The sequence below is a fragment of the Borostomias antarcticus genome (assembly GCF_949987555.1).
Source record: "Borostomias antarcticus genome assembly, chromosome: 1".
Taxonomy (NCBI): Eukaryota; Metazoa; Chordata; class Actinopteri; order Stomiiformes; family Stomiidae; genus Borostomias; species Borostomias antarcticus.
Genome location: NC_140234.1, coordinates 47,940,108 through 47,965,107, shown reverse-complemented (window position 1 = coordinate 47,965,107; position 25,000 = coordinate 47,940,108). Strand labels below are relative to the sequence as shown.

General features: G+C 42.6%; 1 protein-coding gene across 1 annotated transcript in view; it reads left to right on the top strand.

Annotated features, from left to right (window-relative positions):
* dscamb (Down syndrome cell adhesion molecule b) overlaps positions 1-25,000 on the top strand; it is a gene marked incomplete at both ends in the record, with an annotated part of 134,654 nt that overhangs the window by 1,147 nt on the left and 108,507 nt on the right. Inside the window, 2 exon segments of the mRNA XM_084447812.1 lie at positions 14,052-14,369; positions 14,564-14,710. Coding sequence (XP_084303938.1) covers positions 14,052-14,369; positions 14,564-14,710 — 465 coding nt within the window.

Sequence of the window (25,000 nt, the reverse complement as noted above, 5' to 3'; positions counted from 1 at the left end):
GAATGAGTGAGTGAATGAGTGAGCGAGTGAGTGAATGTGTTTGTGTGTATTCTCACATATTCTCATGATTCTTTACATCCTGACAACCTGCATATTTCTGTTCTAGGTGAATGCTTAAGATCAACTACTGTAGATAAGAAAACTGATCAAATGTGTTGAATACACAGTATCAAATAAACAAATCCTTATTGGTTGAATCCCCTCCGGTGGATGGGGATTATGACAGACAGGCTGTGTGCAGAATGGGAAAGCTTGAGGGGGGGGGGGGGGGGGGGGGCGCGTGAAAGGATAGAAAATGAAAAAACATTGTCGATTCCAACATAGTATCTGTGTGAAGTTAGAATCTCTGAATTTACCGCATCAGGCAAAAAAGGGTGAGACACACTGAAGGTTTAGGAAGATCACACTGTAGCACAGAGGGGCCATCATTTTAAACCAGCACAGATGTGACTGGCTGAACCCATTCACCCAAGAAAATGTACATAATATTTGGTCTACCCGGCTGATAAAAGGGGGATTTGAAAAGGTTTCTTGTTTCAGTATTATCCATTTTTCATTTCTTTGGCAATTCCCTGTCTGCTGTTTATTGACAATTCAGGGGTATTTCATCTCCACACATATAAAATGGTATCGCCCTCAGCCCAGCTTCTGTGAAAACTCATAAAAGAACAATAAGGATTTGTCGTTAATCATAATCATCTTGCTGTGACATTAGATCAACTGCCATGCCAGACTGTGTCCATTTATTACAAGGGATTATGCACAGGGTGAATGGCAGCTGATATCAAATACAATATGGTTATGCAAATAAGTGCTTTTTTTGTGTGTGATGGTTTGTATTTGTTAATGACCATTTTTGGCCTCCTACAGTATGCTTTGTGTTTTTTTAATGGGTTTATAAAGTATAATATGTAATTTTGTTTCACTTCTGAATCCAATCATGCATTCTGGAGGTGTTGATTATCATGAAAATGAGCTCTTTATTGGCTGAGCTGACAATGTCAGAATGAATGACCTTGTACACAGTAAAGGAATTGGATTGTAGAAAAATCTTGCTTCTTTTTAGAGTTAGGTCTATCACATGCTCACTGGCCTGTCTCTATGGAAACCTCCATTATGGGTGTCAAGGTAGTGTGAGCGTGGCTACACACCGAGTACAGTAGGTGACCCGGAAGTCCTTGATAAGGGTCTAACCACTTCCTGTGACCTCCCTCGGCACAGACTGTTTTCCGGCATAATAGTAATTAACAGAATTTTGAATTAGTTGCAGAAAGTGCCCTATATGAGCTGAGTGGGTCAGAGTGCTACAGTAAGGTCCTCTTGTTATTTGACCACACAACAGAGATCATAGACACAAAGATTACTCACATTAACATTTTCTGGCATTCTTATGTCATTATGTCCTGTTTAGAAAGAATACTTTCAGTGATGCATATAAAGACAAAAGTAGAAAATACGAGTTATTTGGTTAATTTATTGCACTAGACTGTACTACTCTAGTGCCCATTCAAAACGTGCCTGTTCGGAACAATCCGATTGCTTGGCCTCCAGTATTTCAGTTTTCAGCTTTCTCGAGAAGTGTTCATCCAAAGAACTTCACACTCGACACTGTGCTTCCTTGGGTCCTGAGCAATACGCCTGGGAGGCTAGCTAATCTGCTGCCACATGAACTCCTGTCTAGCTGGTGCCTAGCTAGCTAGTAGTAGCGGACTGGCTAGCTAGTACTCTAGCCTTGGCTATAACTAACTGGTTCTCTATTGCTACCTTAGCTAACGTTAGTCATTGCCCAACATTGTCACTCAAATCACACTTCATATAAAAACAGACTGGAGATTTAGCTAGCAATTTACTGGCTTCTCCTGGCTTTTATTGTTTCCCCCCCATTATCCCATTTATTTATTTATTTATCCCAAAATGTCCACCCTTGTTGCTCAGTGCTAAACTTCCTTGGGTCTTAGTGCCTGTTCGGAACGGGCCAATTAATTGCAGCTTTCTCGAGAACTGCTCATCCAAACAACTTCACACACGACACTTCACTTCCCTATGTCAATTGAGCAATACACCTGCCGAATTTTAACTTCATAGTGTCCGGTTCTTGATATAATCAGAACTCATCGAGAAACAAACAAACATCTTTAGTTGTCACACGGTGAGACATCACATGGTGATGAAACACACACACACACACACACACGCACGCACGCACGCACGCACACACACACACACACACACACACACACACACACACACACACACACACACACACACACACACACACACACACACAAATGCCTACAGACAGACATAGATTCCTGCCTTCATAGTTAGACTTCCTTTCCTAAATGTAAAACAACATATGGATTGGTCACATTGTATTATGTTGCATGTTACTGCATTTACTCAAAATTGAAATGAAATCAAGAGCCATAGACAACTTACTGTAAAAGATAGCAAATTTTGCTTCCTGGCAGATGCCTAGGCTAAACCATTATAAGCTCAAATTGGCTCATTCAAACATTGCAAATATTGCATATTATGAGGGAAGGCAACTCCCATAGTCAGACTCCTACAGACCGGATACAGGACTGTACTAGTATTTAAAATAAATGTCTAACATCTCTTTTTTCTATATTCATTAGGATTATATGGTCATGTGGCCAACTTGCTTAATCATGAACTTCCTTGTGATAAAGAGATACAGAAGCCCTTTCATGAAGGAAAATCCTTACAGGGTATATGCAGTATTGTAAATAGCTGCCAACATCACTTAGCCTGCCAATTTAGCATGACGATACATTATTAGCAACCTGGGAAGAGGGAGCATGCAATGAGGAGTCATCAGGCAGATTTATTTGACTAAACTTGGCTGCGAGGAACCTGAGTTTTCATAGGAGTTAATCTACTGGGGGCAATTAAGGCAGGACACTGATTAGGGATCCATCTGTTCCTAATGTTGAGGTGCTCCTCTTGTAAGACGTATGCCCTTGAATCCACCATATCTATTTAAAGATTCTCAGACATGTACAGTCTTTTGGTGGCATTGGCCTCATGTGGGCATTGGAGGAGGGCTTGGAGAATTCTTCAAATCAGATCAGCAGTATCAGCAATTTTGAATTCCATTTAGCTATTAGGGTTCAGCTCCACTAATAGCTGGCCGTCAGAGCACATACAGTATAATCTTGCACTGTTAGCGGCTACAGTGAGGCAACAGTCCATCTTCTATATTACATTACTCTACTTAGCCACCTATTTAAGTGGTCGGTGGTGAGTTAACACTTGATCTCATCTATCCATTGTACTCCACTCATCCTGGGGGAGGCTGCTTGTGGGAGAAGCTGGAATTATTGTTGTTATTCCCGAGGAATGGTCACTAATACTGGTTAATAGCTACGCTGATGTGTGCTAATGGATAGGCCTGGTTCACATGTCCTGACTGCATAATGAAGATATCTGCTGAAGATGTTCTAGCGTCTAGTGCTCTAATTAGTAGCCGGGCATTGGAGACCACGGTGAGTGGTGTGTTTCACTGAATGTAAAATCTAATTACGAATCACACTGTGTCCTCATGGATTGTGCTGAATCAGAGCAGTGTAATTGGGGAGCCCTTGTAAATGGCTTCCGCATTCAAATGTTAACAATATCGTTTAGCATCGCTTTGGAAAAAACCTCACACAGATATAGGTGTTTGATCATGCGTGAAGCGAGGTGATGCTGTAGCCTACGTCTAGCGCTGGGGTTTTCTTTTACCCTTTAGCGGGTCTAATGGATGTTTTTAATCCACTTAGCACCCAGCCGTATGATATGTTACAGTATGGTATTATCATACTGTCACTAAGAAGGTAGGATATATTTTTTATTTTACTTAAAATATTTACTATATAAAGTATCAGAGAAACAGTATTTGAGAGACTAAAGCAGTTCACAAAGCTGTTTCTTTTACAGCAGCTCTTTCCAATAGATTTTGATAGCAACTTTGAGATTTTATTTTTGATCCTTGAATGATCTTGCAAACATATCCCTGAACGAGTGTACAGGACCCTGGGAGACAGCCTGCAATAGACTAGACAGGTGTTGGAGGCGTGGCCGGGTGCTGCTGTTCGTCATCCTCCTCTGCGACCAACATTGGCTTTGCACCTCATAAATTCTGCCACTTAATCCAGTCCAACCAGAATGCTGCCATGGAGGGCCGTGCTTTGAGCTCCACAGCCTGGGGCCTCGGTGGCATTGATCCCTTTGGTCTGTGATGCGCGGGGATGACTCTGCTCCAGATCACCGCGGTTACTCACTCTTTGGCCATGTGTGTCTGGCATCCTCTGCACATCTCATCCATCTCTCTCATCATACCTTACTGCCCGCCATGATCCTTTTACAGTTTTGAATCCCTCACCTCATCGCAGGTAAAGCTCTCGATGGTAGGGTCTGTGAATGCGCCCGGTTGGTTTTACCAGGGTATTTTGCCACCAAGGCTTATATTATATCTGAATGCATAGAGCAAATAGCAAAGTAGGCTAAGGGATAGCAGAGGCAGGGCTGGATAGACAGAGTGACAGAAAGACAAATGGGTCCAGCTTGGTTTCTCGACACTGCTTTATTTTTAAACCCTTGCACAGACGGTAAGATTTAAGACCAAGTTAGCGGCTGGTATTTTTAGCCGGCCATTTTTAAAGTGCTGTCATCTTGTTGGGGTTGAGGAAGGTATATCTTGTGTGTGTGTGTGTGTGTGTGCGCGCGTGTGTGTGTGTGTTTGTTTGTGTGTGTGTGTCTGTCTGTCTGTCTGTGTGAGGCAAGGATTGAGATATGAAATTGACATATATAGGAAGGACTGCTTGGACTGCTTGCTCTGTCCATATGCACAACTCACTTGGCCATATATTTGCTCTTCGTAGAAACCCTCGAGTTCAGCTACACACACACACGCATGCACGCACACACACACACACCCTCCAGATTAAGGTATGTTCCTGGAGGAATCCGTCTCAACGATCAGAAGGTGATCCATTCCGTCTGTGAATATGGGGCATGATCTAAAACGGTTTGTGGTTTTAGCTTGTGCTTATGGTGATCCGAATTTACCTACAGTAGTTTTTTGGGGTACATTTACGCACACATACAGTAATGTTTGAGCAACGGCATCACATTATTTGTACCCGGGAACATGTAACCGCTTGAAGGCTGGTAAATGTCTCATTAGAATGTTGCTAGCCCGAGGTTTATTATGTGTTGCGGTCCCTCTCCATCAGGCCATCCCCAGGAGTGATTATGCTAACTGATGTTTGATCAGATGATTAAATTATAATTCGATTAATCTGGGGTACTAAACGCAGTGAATACATTTGCGTGTGCTCGGCTGCCTGGCTCTCACACAGCGAGCCTCCCCCTGTCGCCTTGCCAGCACACAGGAGAGAGGGAGGACCTGAGAGGAGGAGAGGAGGGGAGGAACATCTCATCTCTCTACCTCTTCCAGAGGAGGTGGTGGTGTGTCGTCAGGGAGAGAGAGAGGGAGACAGGAGCACAAAGCTGTAGGATAAAGGGAGGAGCAGAGCAGAGTGGAGGTGGAGAGAAGGGGCCCCCGTGGAATAACCCATGCTGTGCTCCCCTGAGTGTTGAATAAACATGCTCTAATTTTTATGGATAGGCAGCGATAAATGTTTAATACGATAAGTCCTTAAAGATGGTCCAGTATGGTGCCGGCTGTTTAAAGTGGTTGTGGCGCGTAGCAGAAGAGCCCTGATTACGGGGCCCTGCTAATAAGAGCAGAGCAGCCAGCTGTTGTGACATCAGCTCTGGCAGACTTCGCCAGCTGTTCCCCGGCAGACGCCGCTCCGACAACGCCGGGACCATGACGTCGCTTCCACGTGTGGCAGCACAGAGAAAGTCTTGATGAAAGTCTTGCCTTCGATGATAAATTGGCCTTGCCTATCGTATATTTAGGCCTGCTCTCTGTCGCCCACAACCTGAACTATCGGTTACCTTAGCATTGTACATGCGGGCTGTCAACGGTCGTTGGTTAGTGTAGAGTATCAGAGGCAACAGCACCACTGGTGTTCTGTACCTAGCTAAAGTATGCTCTGTAATGTTTGGGGACATAATAAGGCGTGTTGACTGCTCTGTATGCATTGTCCCCTGTAGTAGTTGGTGCATGTGTAAACACACTCCTATGAGGGGGGCGACATCAACTCATATCTGAACTCCAAAAAAGTCACTTTAAGAAGATCAGCCATGTTACGAGATCAACAATGGCTGCCTAACTAGCTAATTTGACGATTCCTTGACGATAACGGGATAGTCCTGAGGTTCATGATGGTAAGCCTATATTGGGATTTTAAGCGCGCTGTACAATCTAGTAAGAGGAGGAGGAACCTTTCCATGACCTGGGTCCAAGTCTAGGATGTACAGTAGCTCTGTTTATATGGGCTGTCCTTTGTAATTGCATCCCAAACAAGTCATCACTCAACCTGTGTTTACAGTTGCCATCTTGGTCTTTCATGTAGACCAGCCTCCTATAGTTGCCTTCAGTTGATTCTTGTCCAATGTGAATGAAACCATATTGGGTTTTAATCAAATGAGCAAACCCTCTGACTGGGGAATGTGAAGATGGCTCATTATTATAATTATATAATGAACCTATTATATTAGCTGTTATGTGGTTTTATATGAATGTCATGTACTGTAGTAACTGGCTTCGCTTAGTAACTGACAGCCAATCAACGTGCCATACACTAATGCATTCAGTGCTAACCTAAGATGTGCCCATCCATGCATTTGATTACCTGGATATTATCAGATCACTGTTGGCTTCATCAATACTGTCGGTTTAAGGCTGACTCAACGCTTTATGGGATTAGCATTCACATTCACATTAGAATGAGCTTTCCATAAATACCTTATGTAGCTCTCATTTGTTAGGGTCAACCAGTGAACAAATGCCTCACTACCAATTGCTTTTGAAAATAGTTGGCAGGTCATTAACCTTGAAAAGTTGAAAGGGGTAGTTGTGTTGCCTTCTTCTTTTAGAAGACACTTCATTCATGTTATTATCTCCCATTGAACTAATGAAAAACATCCATGTTTACTGTATTTTGATTAAATTTAACGACTCCCCCACCTATTTTTCTTCATATTACATCAGAGAATAATATTAATATTAATAAATTCAATTTTTACCCATCAGGCACTTTTTATGCATGTGTGTAGCCGCAGCAGCAAAGGGAGCTGCTTTAGCTATGATCCCCATCAGATTGGCTCTCTCCCGCTCATCAGCGGCCTAATTTAGACATCAATGTCTGCCGCTGCTTACATTATCCCCACAGAGATAGACCCCCCGCCTCTCTCTCTCCCTGTAATGAGACAGCCACTCTTGCCCGTTTAAGACATGAAAATAGAATCAGAGGTGCACCATCGGGGCTGTAAGCCAGAGCGCACCCTCCCGCCTCTGACATCAGAGGAGGGATCTGTCGGAGCAGATCACCATGAGCAGACACTGAGTCTCGCTCCCCCTGTCATGCCCTGCTTAATATTCATGAGAGCAAATTGGGAGACAGTCATTTGGCAAGTTCCTGTGCACACACTGAATTGTAGCCTCTAGGCAAATAGGGAGAATGCTTACTCACAGCAGTTAACGCCATCTCAAAGTCATATTTTAAGGTTAACACCAAATTCGAACCTGTGTTTCTCTTCGGAAACATCACATTTGTGTTTTCATCTATTCTTAACCAACTAATCAGTTGCATCTGAAACACCATTGTTTGATGGTTGAATGAAAACCAGTTAACATTTTGACACATACAAGCCGTTATGAGACCAGGACGCAGTTCCAGGTCCCTGGCAGTTCAGCCTCTAGGCACAGTGCAGAATATTGCCTTAATTACCCACAGTTCCTGACACCGCCTGTCAGCCAGCAACAGCCGTTCCCTGTGCCTGTTTGGCGCTGACAGCTCAGACGACGGCCCTGCTTGCTCTCCTGATGTGAACCAAGCGCCCTATGAAATATGGGAACCCAAATCAAACCCACACTCCCACTCTGTCTCTGATTGTCGCTTTCCCCCTCACTCGTCCCTGTCTGTCTCTTCCTGTCAGGAGGGGTTCAGGACAAAATGATGCATAAAAGAACGATGTATACTGTAGTACCCTCGGTTTTGGAATCCTCTGTTTGAATTTCTGTGTTTGTACTCATACAATAGTTTATTTCCTATTTACATTGGGACTGGCATCTGTCATCATAAACTCATTTATGTTTCCAGACAACTAGTACTAACAACTAATCTTTCAGTAATCACTGTCGTTTCTCAATTGTATAAAGGCCTACAAGACTGAGGTTGAGGGGCAATATGTGACATTGCTTTTTAAATAAATCTCAACCTGGTGTGTGTGGTCTATTCAATACCCAACATGAGCCATCCGATACAAGTCAGCTAAAGATGAAAGGCTTACTGTATATACAGTGTAAAACCAGTAAGAGTTGACAGAAGTGTTAATTTGGCTAGTGTTTGTTCCATCAGCATCGATTGCAGGTTTGCTTGAATGGAGCACCTCAGTAGCCCTGAAAGCACTCAGTGATGGTTGGTTAAACACCGTCAGGTGATGAATACCGCTGTGAATGAGGGATTGCTCTGTGACTGATACTCATGACAACAGTCTGTTGATGTAATTCTCTATACTGTGCTTTACTGTCAAATATGAGCTGATTGTCTGATGTGTGTTTGAATGACACCTATGTTCAGTGCCATCACAAATATTCATAACCAAATCTTAAAATGACATGCAAAATGGCAGCAGGATTGAGATTATATTACATATTAAAATGTGAGGGCAACCATTTAGAGTCGTACCTGTATGGGATATTGATGGTAATTCACATGCTCTTACATTGATTTAAATTGATAATGGGATGCAAATGATTGTTGATAGTCTAAAGTGATACACTTTTATAATTACAGCTGAGTTGTATTGCATAATTTATCATTGGTAGCCTAGTATTTATCTTGATGATTTTATTATCATACCACACGTTTAAAGGAGTGAGCTAACTATTACAGAGGTATAACACTGTGCAATTGCTATCAAGACATAATGCTCTGGGCTGCGTTTCCCAGAGGCATCGTAGCGCTATGTTCATCGTAGCGCTACGGTGAACACCGTAGGTAAGCTGATGAACGTAGCGCTACGATGCCTCTGGGAAACTCAGCCCTGTTCAGTTGTTTATGAAACTCAAGGTTACATCCCTGTTGAAAGTAATGCTTTGTTGATGAATATTCTTGGGTTCATATACAGTACAGTAGCTATAGTTACTAGACATCCATGTGGTCCTCACTCCACACACATAACAAGAATGATTGCCTCTGGCACAATCATGTTTTTCATTGCTTGATGCTAGAACCAATCTTGAAATTTCTATCTGTGGCATTGTTGTCGTCAGAAAAGGCAATAGGTGTATCTTTTCAGTTTTTATATAGGGTTTTCATCCTGCTGTCCTTCAGTCGTCATATCGTGAGCAGACGTATAGAGAACCCCTATAAGTACCAGATCCCCAAATGTGTTCAGTGTTCGACCACACTGAGAAAACAGCCCACAGCATCTTTAACATCTCCTTCCTCCCAGAAAATAATGGTTTAGATGAGATGGCCTTCATGTGTTGCCTTCTGCCCCAAGCTTCTCCCCTTGAAGAAAAGAAAGCTTAGTTCATTATAGATGTATTTAATACATTATTGAACAGTGTCACTTATTTCGCCGTTCCTCAAGGTCGACTGGTTTTGAGGCGAGTTGTTCAGGCATGACAAGCATGACCCTCTGTAAGGTCTTTGAAGAGAAGGTACCTGGATTGGTGGACCCTTTATAGTGTAACACTCATAGATCTCCATGATTGAAGGGGCTGTGCAGTTACATGGTACCCCATATAACTACTGTACAGTAGACACACAAATACTGTACCTTTGACCTTAGTGCAGGTGGCATTATCAAATTGATTGGTTTGCCGAAACAATTTCAAACTGGACTACAGTATGAACTGAAACATGGATGTTCTGCTATGAAATGAATACAATACACAGAATATGATTTTAAGTGATATTTCATTTCATTTCATTTCAAACCTTTATTTTGAACTCGTTAGACACTGAGGTTTACCTCATTTGCGGTGTCGACGAGCTAACACAATCATACACAATCATAAACAAACAATAATAAAGAACAACAGATCAATGTACAGTGTTACAGATAGAATCATTTAAAACAATTGCAGGATGAAGTGCAAAGGCTAAGGGCCATATAACTCTGTCATAGTAGGAAGCACCTCAAGCTTTACAGTCTGTTGGAGGGCGTTCCACGTATAGGGAGCGTCGTAAGCAAAGGCAGTCCGACCAAGTCCAATGTTCACACGAGGAACCTTAAAAACGAGGCGATCATTCGATCGGGTCCGATATGTGCCTACGCTCCAGTCTAACAGGGACGACATGTACAGTACAGTGGGAGTTTGCCAATAATGGTCTTAAAAATAAGCAGATGCCAGTGATAGTTTCGTCTTGATGTGAGAGATGACCAGCCCACCTTATCATACAGAATACAACGGTGGGTGTCATATCTATCACCTGTAATAAATCTTAGGGCTGAATGGTAAACAGTCTAGTGGTTTCAAGGTTGACACTGGGGCATGTCTATAAATTGTGTTGCCATAGTTGCCATAATAATACTGACATAAAGACAGCTTGGACTATTCTCTTCCTACTAAACATAGGACTTTTGATTGATTTATGAACTTTGTGATTATTTTTGTTGGTCATTGTGTAACCTACTGAAGTGCACCTACCTTTGTGTAGTGGAAGGCCCTGAGTTTCTGGGATATATTACCTAATTTAAATAGTTAATTGATTTATTTTACATATTGACATATTGAGAATGTATATGTCTGGCGCCCAACTACTTATCATAATACTGTAGGTCCTTATGGTGGCCACCGCTACAAGATGTAGTTACTGTAAAGTAAGGTGAAAATTGGTACACTGAACACACTATTCCTCAATGTTTGCACATCCGTTCTTGTCTATGGCCTTGGGAATGGCAGCATGTGTTTCAGAATGTCATACTGCTATGATGAACTCTCCAGCCATATTTTCCTATTGTAGCATTTTTTGCTTTCTGAGTGTTAATTAGCTAAGTAAATGGATCACATTTTTCAGAGGTTGATGGAGGATTTGATGCTTGGGAATTATATTTGTTAGGCTTTACTTTAAATAATTAGGGGTACAGATTGCTATGAGATTACTACAGGGAACCTCACATTCAATGTTAATCATTTTGTTCTCAACCTGTTTTCTTATTTTTTAAAACTAATGGTTGCGATTGCTCTTGATAATCAGTCAATATCTCAATGTAGAGGATCACTTATATCTCTCAATACTGTACAATTGGTATTTAGATGTTTCTTTAATATGAATAACATAATATAGCACCTAGCCCAGGGGGGTTATTAAAGTATCTATATTCAATTGGGATTTAGATGTTTCTTTAATATGAATAATGTAATATAACACCTAATCCAAAGGGATTATTAAAGTGTCTGTCTATCTATCTATCTATCTATCTATCTATCTATCTATCTAGCTATCTAGCTATCTAGCTATCTATCTATCTAGCCAGCCAATAATTGATGACTTAAGACACACAGAGAAACAATTTCAAAGAGGATTTCAAATGAAAATGATTCAGCACACCAACGGTTCAGGTTGGTTTTGATCTGCCCCCCATGTCTCTAGGCTGTAATATCAATAGACTACTCTGCCGGTTCTGATGAGATTCCCCATCTGGAAAAAGGGAATGAATTATAATTTAATATGACTTTGATGTATTATTTTAATATAGTAACCAAAGCATCTACAGACCCACACAGAGGAAGAAGTAGTTCACTACAGTTTCTGAAAGATGTATGTGGGCCAAAACTTTATAGTCCCCCCCACCCCCTAAATAGGCCTAATTATTTATTTTTTTAATGAAGAACAGCTCACCTTTCCCCCCTCATAGCCTGTTAGCTTACAAAAAAACAAACAAACACATTCATTAAAAAACATCGTACTTAATGGGCCTAAAAGTCCCCTGTGAACTCAGGCCATCCTCCAGTTTGTGCCATAGAGCTCAACTTCATTCAAAGAGATAAACAAAAGGAGGAAGTGAACCTGATTGGGTGTCCTGGGCGGTTGCCCACTGGGTTGGAAGTCTGTCTAGCTCACAGTGTGACTCCCAGGATAGCCCCCTCAGTGTCTGAGGGAGAGTGTGTGTGTGAGTGTGTGTGTGTGTTTGTGTGTACAGTACAGTATATGACTCATCTCTGTGGCCTCTCCTCTATGGAGCTAGCTAGCTAGCTGCCATTGTCAGTTTTATCAACGCTGAGCTAGCGCCCGAGCTACGTAGCCTATCTGGGAGTGAACCAGGCCCCCAGGCCCCCATTCTAAATCTAAAGTGAAGCCCTATTGAACCGCGCCATATACCCATACACCCAATACCACCTACTAGCAAACAAAACATGTTCAGTCACAATTATACTGTTAAAACTAAGATGCCTGGATAAAAAATGTGTTTTCCAACGGATATAGAAAGTAGATTAATAAGCAAACCGCTTTTCATTGCTAACTTGAATGTTTCCATTTTTCTTGAGGAGAAACCGTAATGTTACAGCTCTTAACCAATCATATTGCAAAGTCGGAACTACCCGTTGTATAATGTTATACAACTATAGATTTGAAGTAAACACAATCACAAATCATTTTAAATGAAGTAGTCCATAGCCTACTTAAGACAGCTCTTCCGTGTTCGTAGATTCTGTTCTTAGTTCACACATGTGAGAACATTGGTGAATGCCAGAATCTTCTTGGAAACGGTGTAAGTGGAGTTTAAGAAATGCTTCCTAAGAAATTCTTAGCTTTGTTGGTGAATGAGGCCCAATGTGACCTCGAGACTGAATAAACAAGATTAGGTGTTTGGTGAAAGTGTCACAACTACAGAAAAGTGATTTATTTTGGAGATACACTCTCAAAACAGTGAGCTTCAAACGAGTACAAAACTTCTTCAACTTGTGACCTCACTTTCAGCAGTTGCTATTGCTTTCCTAAGCCTGTGATTGTGTGCTGCTGAGATATTTGTTTGTGTTTGTCAATGTGCAAAAGTGTGTGTGTGTGTGTGCCCGCGCAAATAAATCTGTGTATGCATGTGTGTGTTCAGAGTGTCTCATTGCGGGTTCAAAGCAACTGGAGCAGAAAGAGCGAGAGAGAAAGGGAGCGTGATAGAGAGAGGAAGGGAAGGAGAGAGAGAGGAAGAGAAGGAGAGAGAGAGAGGAAGAGAAGGAGAGAGAGAGAGAGAGGCGGGTGGAAACCTCTGCGATTGGAAACCTTGTTAGAAATTTATGAAGTGCTAAAATGTTTTCTCCCCAGGGGGATCTAGCCAGCTGTCAGTGGTACTGTAAGCCATTTACTGCTGGGGGCTGTGGCTCTGTCACCAGACTGAGATTGTGGTGGGCTAGACACACATACACGCACACATGCACACGCTCACACACGCACGCACACACACACGGGGCCTGCTCAGCCAAGAGAAATGATCTACAACACTCAGAAATCAAACACCTAGCAATTAGCACTGAGCTGGCTGATGCTAATTGGTCCCACTTTGCCCCCCTCTTCCCATCTCTCTCTTGTTGCGGAGCTGAGGGACGGCTCTACGGCACACACTTGTTCATCATCTGCCGTCATCTTCTCTTGAGTGTTCGCCATGTGTTTGGCACGAAGTGTTGGTTTGCAGTTCAAGCCCTGTCTAAAGCAATTGACCTTGTTGTGGCAGTTGGCATTTTAGACTGGTGTGGTGATGAGGGGATACGTCATGGACACGTCACGCCAAGACACATGTCGCTGTGATGATCACTTCACCACGGAAGAGTTGATAGACATTCAGGCGCTCTGACCGATCTCCAGCGTTAGGAAGCGCAATAACAACCTGCCGTGACGTCGGCCGGAGGCGCGCAATGCAAACATTTTTAAACAATGCTCTCTCTTTGTCTCCCTCTCTGGCAGTTTCCAGTGAAGACCTACATTCCAGCTTATACTTTGTCAATGCATCTCTGCAAGAGGTAGTGTTCGCCAGCACCACAGGGACCTCGGTGCCCTGTCCGGCCGCGGGCGCGCCCCCCGCCTCCCTGCGCTGGTACCTGGCCACGGGCGAGGAGATCTACGACGTGCCCGGGATCCGCCACGTGCACCCCAATGGCACCCTCCAGATCTTCAACTTCCTGCCCTCCAGCTTCAGCAAGCTCATCCACGAGAACACGTACTACTGCACGGCGGAGAACCCCTCCGGGAAGATAAGGAGCCAGGATGTCCACATCAAAGCCGGTGAGTGGAGGGGTTCTCGTTTAGCAAGACAACCTCTTTTTTTCCGGGCAGATTCAGTACCGTACCGTAGCTGGAGATTCTAGAGAGATGTTTGGGAGAGCTGGAGTTACTGACTGGTTCCCTCATTGAAATGGTTTATTTAAGTTTGATCTCAGGTGTACTTTTCCTAAAACGACTCCCGCTGTCCTCCACAGTATTTCGGGAACCCTACACGGTCCGTGTGGAGGACCAGAAAGCCATGAGAGGCAATGTAGCGGTCTTCAAGTGCATTATCCCAGCCTCTGTGGAGGCCTACGTCACTGTTGTTTCATGGGAGAAAGATACAGTCTCACTCACCTCAGGTAAGACATTGTTGGATACACATTTGACTATTATAATTGAGCATGAGTTTGATGTACACACACATGCATGCATGCATACACACACACACACACACACACACACACACACACACACACACACACGGATACAGACACACATGGATACACACACACACACAAACACACACACACACACACACACACACACTGTTTCGGCCACTGTTCCCTGTCGCCGTACCCATGACCTGCTTGTTGTCTAAAGCGTCCATTACTGGAGCTACTGTATATGCAGACCCCTCCTCTGCTAGCCAGAGGATGCTAAGTCTATCAAATTCAATCACTGTGTGGCCTATAGCTTTGGCTAACCTCCCTTCCGCCCTCCAATCCACCACCCACCTTCTGTCCCCAGAACTAGTGGGACGGTTTACAGTAGATAGCATTATTGACCTACTGTAGATCTGACCAAGTCACTCTTAGCCAAGTCCCAAGTAAGTCTCAAGTCATTTGGTCCAAGTCTCAAGCAAGTCCCAAGTATTTTTTTTGTGGTCGAGTCAAGTCAAGTCACAGGTTATGTCACGTCAAGTCAATCCGAGTCCTTGGTTACGGCAAGTCAAGTCCCAAGTCAAGTCACTCTTCACCGTCCCCCAGCCCACCCCTAAAATACTGCAGGTTTGTATCTGGCCTTAATTAAAGCTGACATGACAAGTTTTCAGGCTTTGTTGATGCTAGTGGCACCTAGCACGAAAGCGGTAGTGCTTTTCCAGAAAGACGACTGCATTTCCCATGAGCTCCACTGCGTATTGTCCTAACAATCATATCTAGAATGTATTGCGGGCGTGGGTCTGCATGCCTTACTGCCGTAAATTGTTTCGTCCTTTCAGTCCGACCCGACGAGGTTACCAGAAGTCTATCAAATACAGTAACTACATCAAAAAAGCTAAACTTCTTGATAATGGCCGCATTGGCTTACGTAGGTAATGTAGAAACATCAGTATTACCATGAGCCTGTTTTATAACCAGTCATAAACTCCTTGTGTCAGCTTTAAGAGAAAAACACTACCTCTCTAATAATAATGGACCTCATTAACATTTTCTTAAAATGTATATCACATTACCGCAATCCATTTTCCGAAGTAAAGCTCATGTTAAAAGATGTTTGCATTTTCGTGTTTTACTTACATTTCAAAAGTTGAACATGATGGCTTTAAAACGTATTTTTAAATTGTTCCCTTGTTGCGCTGACAAACTTGTCCCAGTTAGTTTCAAATAATTTTCAATAGTTTTCATGTTATATTATTTTCGTTCAAATTTGTTGAACTCCTGCGCTATATTCTCTAATCCACCTACGCTAGATTCTCTACCCAGCGCTCCTAGCAACGGCTGCCATGTAAACAGGAAGAAGACAGACCGTTGGCGTAGGCTGTGCAAAGAGGGTTAATATGAATATAATAACTACAGAAAATTATTTGAAACTAACCCGGATGAGTTTGTCAGCACAACAAGGGAACAATTTAAAAATACGTTTTAAAGCCATCACGTTCAACTTTTGAAATGTAAATAAAACGTGAAAATGCAAATATCTTTTAGCTTGAGCTTTACTTTGGAAAATGGATTGCGGTAATGTGATAAATGTTGGGTGAGTAGTTTTAGGAGATCACATCAAATTTAGACCGGTATGGTCCTTAAAGTGTCTTCTTAAGTGTCTCCAAATTCGTAAGACCAACCCTAAGAAAGATCCCCGCCGGATTCATGAACGCGTGGAAATGTGTTCTTAAACCGCCAAAGTGTTCTCAGCTGTGCTCCCCTTCTTAAGTTGAATGCGCATTCTCGTACACCTGAATTTGCATACATAAACGCCCAGCCAGCTCCCTACTACAGGGTCGTGTGCACACAGAATCCCCAGACAGTGTGGAAAAAGTTGATTGATGTTCAAGTTCACGTGCAAATTCGACATTTTATTCGTCACACAACATACCAGTAAAATGAGCAGTGAGATGTTTCTCTGCTGGCTCTTACAACGTGCACACTAAGCTTAAGCAAAGGGAAAAATAAAACAATACAAAATGACAATAAAAAACAAGACGGTATAGACTATGGACATTTAATACAAAATGCAAAATATATAGCCTACATGAAAGGGATGGGATGTGCTGAGAGCAGATTAAATTGGACAGTTTAGTTAAATGCATGAGTAGGCTACTTGTGGATCTTGAGAGGCCCTATCTATATTATGTAGGCCCATATGATATGTTTTAGTTATGGATATTCATGTTTATTTACAGAATATAGATGTGTCCATTCTGACGACTATGGAATATAAGGTGCTGTTGTGCTGAGTCTGAGTATAGCGACTGAGTCTAGTGCTTATTTATTTATTTATTTATTTATTCACTGCCATTTGCAGTGTTTGTGTAGTGCTTTTATTTATTTTAGGACACCACAATGTCTGGTGGAATCATGACTATAAATGTGAAACGTAATTGGAAATGATACAAATATTCTTGTATTTATTATTATTATTATTATTATTAGGCTATTTCAAACCTAAGATGTCTGTAGAATTGATGTGAATGCAATCACCTTGGATTTCTCATTAATTCAGCCCTTGTGAACATGGGCGCACTCCAATCTGGCCTACCTACGACTGCATTTCCGCATTCTTAAATCCTGTTCTTAGATAAGAACAAATCCCAGATAAGAAACCATTCAGGAATGCCAGAATTGTCCCGGGAACTTCGTAAGTGGAGTTAAGAAGAAATTTCTTATTAACTTTTTCTTTACTGCGTTCAGGAATGAGGACCAATAATATTAACAGGCCAAACCCTAATCTAAAAATATTATTTTATTTTTTAAAGACCTTTTATTCACATTCAAATGTGTCTGCTCGAACTGGTCCTGGGTGCGTGCTGCCTGGCAGTAGCGTAACACTAAACATGTACTGTAACACTAAACATGTAACACTAAACAACTGCCTGCCTGTGCTCAGATGACTGAGATCACATTTCCTATTTACACTTTGTTGTTGCATTTGCAAAATATGAGATTTGAAAGGGTGTTGTCTGGGAGCCGAGCACGATGTGGCCGCATGATGATGCCACCATGGCTAACGACCCTCTCAACTGGGGCGCTTGTTACTGGCACTGCAAGCGCTCTTATTACAACTGGAAAAAATGCAGGGAGGGTATTCCTATTTGCATCCCAAAACTGGAGACAACTCTGCTCACTGCAAAGACCAAAATAGTTATTTAACTGTGTCTCTGGCCTTGTAGTTGTATCCTGCTTGCGGCGCTTTTGGTATTCTGAGAACAGCCCAGTGCTCTCTTCCTCCATCGGCTGCTCCAGGTCTTCCGCCTCTGGGGTCTCTGGTCAGATGTCACCTCACATAGAATCAGATCTAATGAAAGCAAAGACCCCCCCAAAAAACTAATTAAATATAGTATAAATGACTCTAAACAGTTTATTGCTGCTGGTACAGTTTTGTTAATGAAGAAATATTAGCCATGATGTAGAAGTATGCTGTGAGAAATCGATACGGCCTACAACAGGCAATGGTACCCCCGGGGCAGGGCAAGTACAAATTTAGATGGGGCAAGTAGATTTGAGAATTACTCGAACCCCGTTGAGAGAGAGAGAATAGATAATAGAAATGTATAAATAACATTGTAGAAGGACTGAGTCCAGGACAAGTAAGTGAACACTGACCTTTCACCGTGTCAGAAACCTCCTTTTTAAGGTCATCATTGAGAAGGACATCATGCTCTAGCCACATCATTGAGGAACACTGGGTCCAAGACAGCTGCTCTGATGTAGTGTGGGTCCGCAAATGGCAATGGTTCTTCTGATGCTGCTGTTGCCATTCTGACATTAACAAAGATGCCACTGAATCTTTTTTGGAGGGAGCTCTGGAGGCTCCTGCTCCATGCTTCCCAGGAAGCGAACCTGAATGAGGAAATGAATGAATGAATGAATGAATGAATATATGAAGCTGTATTTCAAACGTTTAAAAACAAAACACAACAATAACCAACCTGCTGTTTACGTAAGTTTTTCCAGGTGGTGGTTGAGGGATAACACACGGGAGAACGGAGCTGACTGTCACAGTCTTCTCACCCTGTGTGAGATCAGTGGCCTCGGCAAAGGGCTTTAGGACATCACACAGCTCCTTCATTAGACTCCACTCTCTGCCTGAAAAGACAATCTCCTGGTGACCTGTGTCCTGAACAACGTTGCACAGTTCCTGCTGGTTGAACGAGAGCACTGCTTTCATTTGGAGGTAGTTTGAACTCCACTGTGTGTTCACAGCGGCAGGGATCCCTCGCTGCCCAAACTTGTCTTCAAATGCATCTTTGAAGGTCATAGATGTATGCATTACAGAGCTCAGTTTGGAGCATTTACTAAGGTACTTCTTGTGACCCTTGCTTCCTTGAGGCCGTCACCTACAACCAACTGCAGTGTGTGAGCAAAGCATTGTAAGCGTTTGGGGCTTCCTCTGGTGAGCACCTGTTCCAGTTTCCTGTTCACCTCTGGATAGGTCTTCCCACATCTCTGCATCATCCAGATTGTCTTCATCATTGACTTTGTCTTCTTCCTCTTGTGGAAAGCACACGGTGAATGCTCGCTTCATTTTCGCTGCATTGTCATAAAGTCAAATTTTTGTGTGATGTCATACTCGTCACATATGGATTCAAAGGTTTCTGATATCCTTTCTCCTGTGTGTGTTCCTTTGAACCGATTGCAGGCCAGCAAGTATGAATTCAGCTGAATTCCATTGGTTGTTGTCATTACATGGACAGTGACTCCCAAAAAGCCACGCATTCTCCTATCTGACCAAATATCCACCGTCACTGATACAGTACATGGTCTGCTCCAGCAAGGATCACTTTTATTTTCTCTCTTGTCTCTGCAACAGAATATTCGATCTTTGAGATCACGGCCCTGCTACAGATAGGCAGGTACTTGGAGTCAGCCACAGAGAGGAAGTGTCAGGAATGGTCATTCTATGTGATTGAAAGAGGCAGGTTGCATCCTACCACCAGGTCTGTTACAATGGCATTTGTTCAAATCAAATCAAACTTTATTTGTATAGCGCATTTCATACACAGAGGCAACGCAATGCGCTTTACAGAGAGCAATGAGAGGGTGGGCACAGGTCCCACCCCTACATATTCCAGAGGGAAGCAAAAAAACAGTTTGTTATGGCCCTCTGGATGGTATTAGCACTGTAAGCCCCAAGGGGGCGAGCCTGGACATACTGGGAGATCCCTTGCTGACTAGAACCAGCACAGATCAGTCTTGTTTTTTTGATCAAAAATAAAAGTATGGTTAATAGCATATGTGACTATTTAACAATTTGATCAAAGGAGCCCGATTCGACTGCCAATTTCAAAGTCAAATCACAAAAAGAAAAGGTTACTGAAACACAGTATCATTCAATTTGAACTACAGTAGGACCCCACTTATCCGAACCCAACGGGACCGAAGGTCGTTCGTATCTCTGAAATGTCCGGATGACTGAAACTTATGTTAAAATGCACCAAATTCAATAAGTGGTATACTTGTTCCATATAGACTCATAATAGACAGATAAATACCCTTAATTACTTGTGAAAATGCATCAAATTTGCAATCAAATAGCCAACTAAACTCATACAGCCTAGCCTATAATAGGCCTACAGTAGCCTATAATAACATAACCGAATTTCCACTTGAGTGCGTGCTTTGATCAAATACAGTATAGGTCTACTTTATTCTCAAATGAGGCCTACGTTGCATCGATAGGCTACTGTATTCGCAGAACAAAATGGTATAGCCTAAAAACAACCCAACATTAGAACAATTAGAGCAAATGATAGGCTAATCAATAAATAAATAAATGAAATGACAGACAAGTTGTCGTGTCTATTGTAGCCTAAAAGAAAGTCTCTAAAACAACCGATGTAGGCTAACGTGGCCTAGGCTGTAGGCTATTATTTAACAAATACAGTAGGTCTAGTAGTCTTATCTACATGCCCACAACACGTCTGTGTTCCTGAAGTCCATTAACTGGGAACGAAAAATGACTCGTTGCTCCTCTGCTTCAGGTTGCTGACGCGCTTTCTGGCTGCCAAGGAATGCAGCTCTCGCGCAGCAGACTCGTTTGCGTTTTGCGCTCGACATTAGAGTAACAAATAAATGAAACGTGACAGTAGGCTACAGCCTACAGGCAACATGTAGGTCTACATACAGTTCTGTTTTCATTCACAGTAGGATACAGTACTGTAATGAAAATCCAACCAGTAACCAGATAGCAGGCTAAAAATAAAAATAAATGTTTTTTAAGCCTGTCCGGTAGACCGGGAGGTTCGGATCTCTGAAGTTCGGATGAGTGGGGTCCTACTGTAAAGCTAGCCAGCTAGCTACCGTTCTACAGAAGTACAGCTACCTCAATATATGTCTTGAACCAAGGCTAGTACAGCTACAAGTAGCTACCTCTACAGTTGCCGGTTCTACATTTCCATCCTAGCCTGGTAAATATCCGTCAATTGATTAGCTAACATTGCGGTACATCAGGCAGGCAGTCTCTCCTCCTAGCTATAACGTTATGGCAAGCCACTAATGTGTAGCCTACATTATGGACATGGCTAACGTTAGCTAGCTAGGAGTAGCAAGATAACTATTCTTTATTCTTGAAGAGCAAGAATTGAGCTATCTGACTGGATGTTTTTGAAACCAAAAACTACGATTCTCGGCGACTTCGCGGCTGCCATAATGGTCAGATCATCATCATTCTTTGTGTGCTACCGCTTCTTGTTAAAGAAAACTACTTGTAGTGTAGAGCTTAATGGTCAATATTTTGGAAGGAGGTATGAGATACCTCCTTTCACAAAAATTACAGTTTTGCTGATTCAGAGTGAAAGATTGAAAAAATATGTTAACTAGAGGGGCTTGCACTCAGAGAGTGCAGACCTTCGCCCCTGTCCCCCCCTCTCCACCCCCCCTCAACTGCTCTCCCCCTTCCATGTACCCCCCCCCCCCCCCCCCTCTACCTTTCCTCCCACCTCCCACCACCACCTCTCATGTGCTCTGCTCTCCTACTGGCTTTTTGAATTGGTTACTGTAGCACCACCTGTAGTTTCCTCTTTCTGCTTGACATCTTTCCTATCCAATTTCCAGAATGTTGCTAGTTTTGTGAAGACTTCCCATTCACATTCATTAACAGCCAAGCAGAGCAGTAGTGGAGGGAGGAGTGGGCTGGTTCATATTCTGCAGACAGTAGTTTACAAGATGTACATTTGAGATGGGAGTTATACAGCCAATGACATGTTAAATCTAGTCTATAGGCGAGATATAGTTTTCTATGAAGTCAGTGTCTGCAGTTTACTTTGAATGCTTGAAGTTTACATTATCATTTAAATGCAAGTTGAGACACTAGTCTATATAACAAGTGTCACTGTGTTGCTTGGCAGTATTGCCTTTATGCTCACTTACCCATGCTGGGTTCGATGTTGGCTGTACAGAAATCATCACACTTCACTAACAGATAGTATACATAAAGCATTAAACATGGTAATTTAGCGGACTCTACTGAGGTAGCCTACAGAATGCATCGCTTCAACTATCCACACGAATGAGAAATATAACGTTACAGTATGGTGCATTCCATTCGTCTCGGGAGGTGCGAGTGGGAACTGGCAATGGTCACTCCAGAGGTGAGCATTCCAGTTGCAACAGCTGATCTCGTTATCAACAGCTAACTAGTAGCTCTAGCCTTTGTTAGCAAACAAGTTGATGACAACGCACTAAGTGGTATTGTGCGCACAAAACACCATAATCAGCAATAGCTTTAGCAGCTTGTTTGTCACTCTACACTGCAGCCAGTAGTCTCGTCAGGCGCAAGGCAAAATGTAAATATTGCTGATTTAAATAATAACACTGCTGCAGCATCATCTTCTATCCGCCGGACTGAAAAATTATGGTAGGCGGGCTCTAGCGTTCTACCTTCCGGATCGAGGTGAAAAAGTAAACAGACACCAGCCTGTTGACGCGAGCATAACTGATCATGGCTGGATCATGGATGTATTATAAGAAGTGGATAAGGCATGCAAAGATGGCGTCCCATTCAATCCAATGAAAGTTGCTCAGTGGCGCATGACGCAAGCCCCCATGGCCCGGAACAGCCAGTTTTTGTCGTAGTGGCCAAGCTCGGTATTGCAAGTGGCGCCAAGAACCTGAAACCTATGAGGAAACTGAAACCTAAATCCCCCACTACACTGAAGTTACAGTAATATGGGTACTGTAGAACCACCTATGAATGAATCATGGTCAACATTTAATGGTGAGTTCCTTGGCCCATGCTGCACCCCTCCACCGAGTTTCATGCATATCGGGCTGGTAGTTTTTGTTTACTGTAATCCTGTCCGCCTGCAGACAGACAGACACACACACACACACACACACACACACACACACACACACACACACACACACACACACACACACACACACAGACAGACAGACAGGGGCGAAAACATTACCTTCCGCCCTGCGGGGCTTTGCCCCTGGGGCAGAGGTATAAATGGTGAATCTGTCACATTAAAGTAGTGTTATGATGAAGAAGGAAGGAAAGACTACCACAACAGTATTTTAAGCTGTAGTTAATTCAGTATCATTTACCTGTTACAGTATCTTAGAAAATGAAACCTCTTCAATGTCACATCTAAGGAAAATTAAGAGTTGAAGGAGTGATAACTATAGTTACGCTTTAGCCAGCATTGAAAACTGAGATTCTCCCTGTTCACTCCGATCACTATTGTGTTATCCAAGGCCTGTCAGGACAATGAGCACGGTCGGGCTCACTGTTCTCCTCATGTTAAATATTTGATGACGGATGGTGATGCATGAGCAAACACACCTCACAGTGTTATGGAGAAGGCATGTTTACTGCATGGACCCGGGAAGTGCATCTGAAGGTCTGTGTGTGTGTGTGTGTGTGTGTGTGTGTGTGTGAGAGAGAGAGAGAAGTGTGTGAGAGAGAGAGGGAGAGGGAGAGAGAGATAAAATGAGAGGGGGAGAGAGTGAAAGAGAGAGGGGAGAGAGAAAGAGAGTGAGAGGGAGAAAGAGTGAAAGAGAGGGGAGAGAGAAAGAAAGATGGCTAGAGAAGGAAAGAAAGAGAGAGAGAGAGAGAACGGTAGGGAGGGTGGGAGAAAGAGAGAGAGTGAGATAGAGAAAGAGTGAAAGAGAGGGGGGGGGGAGAGAGAAAGAAAGGTAGGGAGGGTGGGAGAATGAGCTTGAGGTTATCTAATAATGATAACAATGGAAACTGTGATTGATTTGACCCAACCTATTTTTCTTTGAGGGTTTTCAACCATGCTCTTTCAATTTTTTATGAAAGAAGTCTTGGTCTCAGTGGACACAAAATAAAGCAATTCCACTGCTGCCCTAAATTATGAATGTGAGGTTTTGTTGGGAGCAGTTACATCAAGTGCACATCTATCTCTACCATTGAGCATCACAATGTTCGGTCTGCTCAAAACGTTGTCTCCAACATCTACAGGAAACTAGACTCTTATTGAATGTTTGCAAACATCAGCCTTCAACAACTGGAAGTTTGGTACAACTTTGTCAACCAAAATAGTCAATAAGATACAGTATATGCATATATGCATATATATATATATATATATATATATATGAGAGAGATAGATAGATAGATAGATAGATAGTTATAGATCTTGATTGATATTAAAAAGCTTTTCATAGAACAACAAGGCGCTTGCTTGAATCGCTATTTTTTTTCCCAGCAAAGATGCATAATTACAGACCAAACCCAGTCTTAATTAATCAACTATGATTGAAAAGTTAATTACAATATGAATTATCTCTTGGAATAAGGACTGCTTAGTAGTCATTTGAAGCGGCCCTGTTTTCAATATGAATGAGCAGCGCTACTCACGCGCCTTAATGTCTTCTGCATCTGCCCCGCTTTTGTCTCTCACCTTTCACATGTGAGCCAATTTAATGAGGCGTCCTTGAAGCAGAAAAAAAGGCCTGATCAAAACGTTCTCTCGTCTATTCAAAGGGATACATGCAATATGTTGTCATCCAGAGTTGTATGCTTGTGATCGGAAGGGGGGTGGAGTGCAATTATGAATCCTGTGGTTAGGTATTTTTGTCTCCTTTCTGCTTTGCTTTGTGAAGCTAAGAGGGCTGTTTTTCTACTCATTCCATTAAGAGCAAGGCCCTCGCTACCATCAGCTTTCTATCCCCTGTACTCTCCCCATAGACTCCCATTGGTTTGGCACCTACAGTATAGTATTGGATGGTTGAGTAAGC